Below are 4,480 nucleotides of genomic sequence, written 5' to 3'. Positions count from 1 at the left end.
GCCTTATTTAATCTACCCGCCGCATCCCACCAACACCTCACTTGCCGTATTCCAAAGCACTGATTTACCCGTCCTAATTATCCCTGCCATCCGACTGCCATCCAAAATCAAACAGGATACTTGTTTAAATAAAAAGTAAATCAACAAACAAATTTTATTTGAGCAGGGTGCAGCACGTATTTCAAATCACTCCGATTAGCCATCCTCTCGTACCGCAGGAACACCTTCAGGGATGATGGATCGATTAAGCGGCACAATGTCTTTCATCCCTTCATCGGATTCACTATGCTTCAGCTGGTTCATCTGCGTTGCTATCTTCGGCCTTGGTGAGTTCAAAAGTTCTTATGTGTCCCTTCAGAATGTGATTGAGCGACCCAATGTATCACAATACCTTAATTCCAAGATATTCGACAAAAGGGCACTTTTACGTAGATCCCTCACACATTTCCAGATTATGTTAAGATTTAAAACTAATCCAACTGCCTTTTATGGTCCCCTCCTTCTAGCGTATTATACCAACCCTTCAGAAAATTCCTTCAAGCGCTTCCTGGATCAGCTCCCAATCCCCAAACAACACAAATCTCTCCGCTGCCAGCCAATTGACAACAGCTTCAACCAACAGAATCCAACTTGCCCTCTCGGAACGAAGAGCAACAATCAGCAATGCAACCCAAAACAGAACACTGGCCAGCGGAATCCAAAAGGTCCAGCCAGCCGAATGGTGTTGGCCTCTGCCTCCAAATTGTCATTTTCTATTCAAACGTCACATTACAACCGGCACAACTTCCTGCTCTACACACTCATCTCGATCGATCACTCTCAACACTCGGTCTATAATATTTCCTCCAACAGGTCTGCTGGAGAAGGCTATCCACAACTAGAATGGTTCCTGGGATGTTTCAATACCTGGTTCCCCCTTCAACGTCAAATATCTATTGCTCTAGATTCTTTCTTGATTGTCTCAAATATTCAATCTTTGAAGTCTTTTTGGAATCAACGGGCCCTCAGCATCCCGGGCGTCGCTCTCTTCCCGCCCCCTCTGACGGATGAGCTTATTTCGTCCCCGCAAGATCTTTCTCCCCTCCTCACCGGAAGGAAGAAAAACCCTCACCGGATTCCAAAATTGACTTCTTTGTCCCAAACCTCTGCACAATCAAACCATTTCCCTGAATGTGAGTCCCACATTTGGTGCCATTCTCAGCCGTCTTCATTGCCAAGTGGGACTGACTACAAGTCCTTTTCAATCATCAGGTTCACCTTCAGAGGATTCTTTCTCAACCTCCTCAGGATCTGAGCACGATTGCTATACCACTCTAGGTGAGGATATTTGCATGATGAGTTTGGTTGTTGTTTTCGGTTGTATCTCATTAACAACTCAATTTATTGACCTGTTATCCATTCTCCACGCCTGGCCAATGTTGCTTCCACCGCCAGTTTCAGCCCCCACGTCTCCTTGTACTTCTCACCAAGTGCCCGCAACATCAGGCCCACATGTCGAATCATCCCCGGGAGACATTAAACTAAATGCCAGATCTCCAAACCACATCACGGCAACCAATGAGATACTAGTATCACTGACGCTCAACACTAGTCTTATCCCTGAACATTCCGCTCGGAGCATCAGTCCTGCATGTACCAATTTTCTTGAAAGCTCAGAGACCAACTCAACATCCAATAATCACCTGCTTCGCGAAACATCTCAGTGCGATTCGTCCATACCATCACCAGAGGGCTTTCACCAGCAAGCTGAAAAGGACCTCAAGCCTCCATCTCACGATCTCAAAAATCAGCTTAAAGAATTGGATTATAAATGTAGCCAGGAAGACCTGAACAAGGTCCATTACCAGTCAAGCCTCAAGCATTTGAGCGAGATCAAGGATCTGAAGGAGTTTAAACAACGGAATCTAGATGAAAAGCTCAAGCAATGCAAAGCAACACATGATAAACTTGCTAAGCAATCTTCCAAGGTTCAGGAGGATATCGTAGCCATCCAGACTAAAGTTACTTCGATTCGGTCCAAGTTTACAAAGGATACTCAACAGATCAAGAAGGAAGGAGAACGGCTGAAGACTGCAATCAAACATACCAAATTTGAAATTGATCAGCTCTCCAAAACCAATGAGATGAAAACGGCAAAGAAGAAAGAACTGAAAGAAAAACTCGCAACCCGTCAGACCGAACTGAACCACAAACGCGAATCAAACAAGCGGGACAACCCGGAAAACAAATCTGAACAAACAACCGCCCCCCACCGGCACCTTACCACTCAAGACTCAGCGGGTCAAAGTTCCGTGGCCGACTGTCCGCGCTCTTCCCAGTGTTCCACATCATTGCCAACTCTCCTGAATCAAGTTGAAAACCTTCCGCTCAAAACTTCAAATATTTCCGCTATTAATACTTCCAGTTCAATTTGGCCAAAATCCCAAGACTCTTTCACGTTTCCTCCTTCTGAGAATTCGATGGGTCCGATGTTGTTTCCTGACTTCGCACATAGCAGCCGTCATCTTGATGGTGCATGGGCGCCAGACCCTTTGTCAGAAACCATTCAACAGAGTAACATCCGTGAAACATTCATCAGCCTACCTAACCTGGAGTTGAGTGCCCTGAAGGATCGTCATCCAATACTTCAAGCGCTAGATACTTCTCTTTCTCTTCCTCCACTTCCTGCGTCTCGACTGACAGATGAGCTCTTTAACTACCGTCACGAGATTCCACCTCCCGCCATTGCTCTTATTTCTGAATGGACTCGACCGCTCTCAAGTCAAGCTTCATTACCCTTTGGCGCCATTGGTCAAGATTCACCCACTCGGGTTCGTGCCAATACGTCACCTGTTGTACATGCATCATCATTTTGCTTTCCCGACACTTTGGCCCCTACAACTCCCTTGATTTGTAGCGGATTGCTAGCTGGCAAAAAAAGATATGATACTTTCTCTCGAACTAGTAGTTCGAGCTCCCTATCTCAAATGCCAGGATATGGCTCAGTCGAATCATCCCCTGCTTCACCCTACGCCCCCGTTGGAACCCCTGCCTACTTGAGCCACCAAAGATTAAACGAGCTTCAAGAAACCTCAGGCGAAGCAATTGAGGATTACACATTTGGTGGATCTCCGCATGATCCGAGCGAAATGGAAGCCGATTTTTGCCAGGGTATGTCCATTTGCAAGTCTCTCCGCTCAATTTGTCAAAGTATCTGATAACATGGTTGATGCAGCACTGAGTCTGAAGATGAGTTCAAGGCGGCTCAAGACATCCAACTCCCCTACCGTTGGTCTCACCGGGCGCGAGAAAGATGAAAGAATTATGCCGACCGAAACAATCCCGAAGGAAAGCCCTTCGGGTTTCAAGAAACATCAAAGCACCCAAAGCTTGGGCGGTAATACTCCACCAGAAGACAGTGGGCTGAACTCCATTTTTGACGTTGTCCCCGAGCCTGCCTGGCCGTCGAGGCCCGGTTCACAGAGGCCATCCGCCAGGCCGGCGCTGAACCCTTCCGCAAAAGTGTTTACCTTCTCTGCTTTCAGGCCCTCCTCTGTCACTCGCCCCTGTCCGACATTATCGGTTGGCCAGCAACGAGCTCGTGGTTATAGCTATTCCACAATCACTTCTTCCTCTCCCATCGCCATGAAACCCTCGGGCCTCAAGACGAAAGCCGAGCCGGCCGAGCAAGCTAAGCTACGTAAGTCGCTCCATCGCAGCTCATGGTCAGTCGTCGTTGGCATGAAAGCTGCTGCTGCGGGACCTCCCAGAAACGCGGGCAAGACCAGAGAGGCAAGCAGCTCGAGTCTCAATGGGCAAGATGGATCCAACGGGTCTCTGAGCTCCGAGAACACCTTGACCAGCAAGTCGCCGGGTGCCCAGAAGCTCACCGGCTCACCCTCTGAGCTGGCGTCCACCTCCTCCCCAGGTCACGCCCTCCCGGCCGAGTTCACCAAGGCAGCCTGCGCCGGCCTCTTCGGCCCGATTGGTGACTCCAAGCCCAAGAAGTCTCCCTCAACCCAGTCGTCTCCTTCCTTGGCGCCTCTCGCTACCAGCCTCTCAGTCTCTCTCAGCCATTTGACGCCCACTGCGACGGCTGGAATGGCGCCCGAATCCTAACCTCACTCGGCCAAGCTGAGGGGCATTAATCCCCCCCTCTCTCATTGGGTTTCCTTCTTCATAACTTCCGAAATACTTGGCATTTTTTCGCACCTTCTCTTTCGATCTACTTGCTTGAAATAATTGGTTGCGCCAAGCAAACAAACTTTTCACAAAAAATCCCATTCATTTTATTTTGTTTTCAAAGAAAGAGATAAACATATAACCAGCCCATTCTTGTCAATATTCAAATCTACAACACTCAATCGCAAGTACTTTGTAGTTCAAGAGCCGCAACCAAAAAGCAAACAGAAAGAAAATCCCTAAGTTTGGAAAAAGATTCACACAAAGAGATATTCAAATTTATTGGTTAAGCCCCAAACAATATTTTGTTTTCATACGC

General features: G+C 47.7%; 1 protein-coding gene across 1 annotated transcript; it reads left to right on the top strand.

Moving 5' to 3' along the window:
• Positions 1–232: 232 nt before the first annotated feature.
• On the top strand, positions 233–4,098 carry PtA15_8A255 (uncharacterized protein; the record flags this gene model as incomplete). Its single annotated transcript, XM_053171665.1, has 5 exons — positions 233–326; positions 507–1,172; positions 1,252–1,317; positions 1,435–3,150; positions 3,215–4,098. 5 exons carry the CDS (start codon positions 233–235, stop codon positions 4,096–4,098), a joined length of 3,426 nt encoding a protein of 1,141 aa, XP_053022906.1.
• Between the last annotated feature and the right edge of the window lie 382 nt (positions 4,099–4,480).

Source organism: Puccinia triticina, chromosome 8A (assembly GCF_026914185.1).
Source record: "Puccinia triticina chromosome 8A, complete sequence".
Classification (NCBI taxonomy): domain Eukaryota; kingdom Fungi; phylum Basidiomycota; class Pucciniomycetes; order Pucciniales; family Pucciniaceae; genus Puccinia; species Puccinia triticina.
Note: the sequence above shows the minus strand (reverse complement) of the source record. Positions and strands in the feature narration are given on the sequence as shown.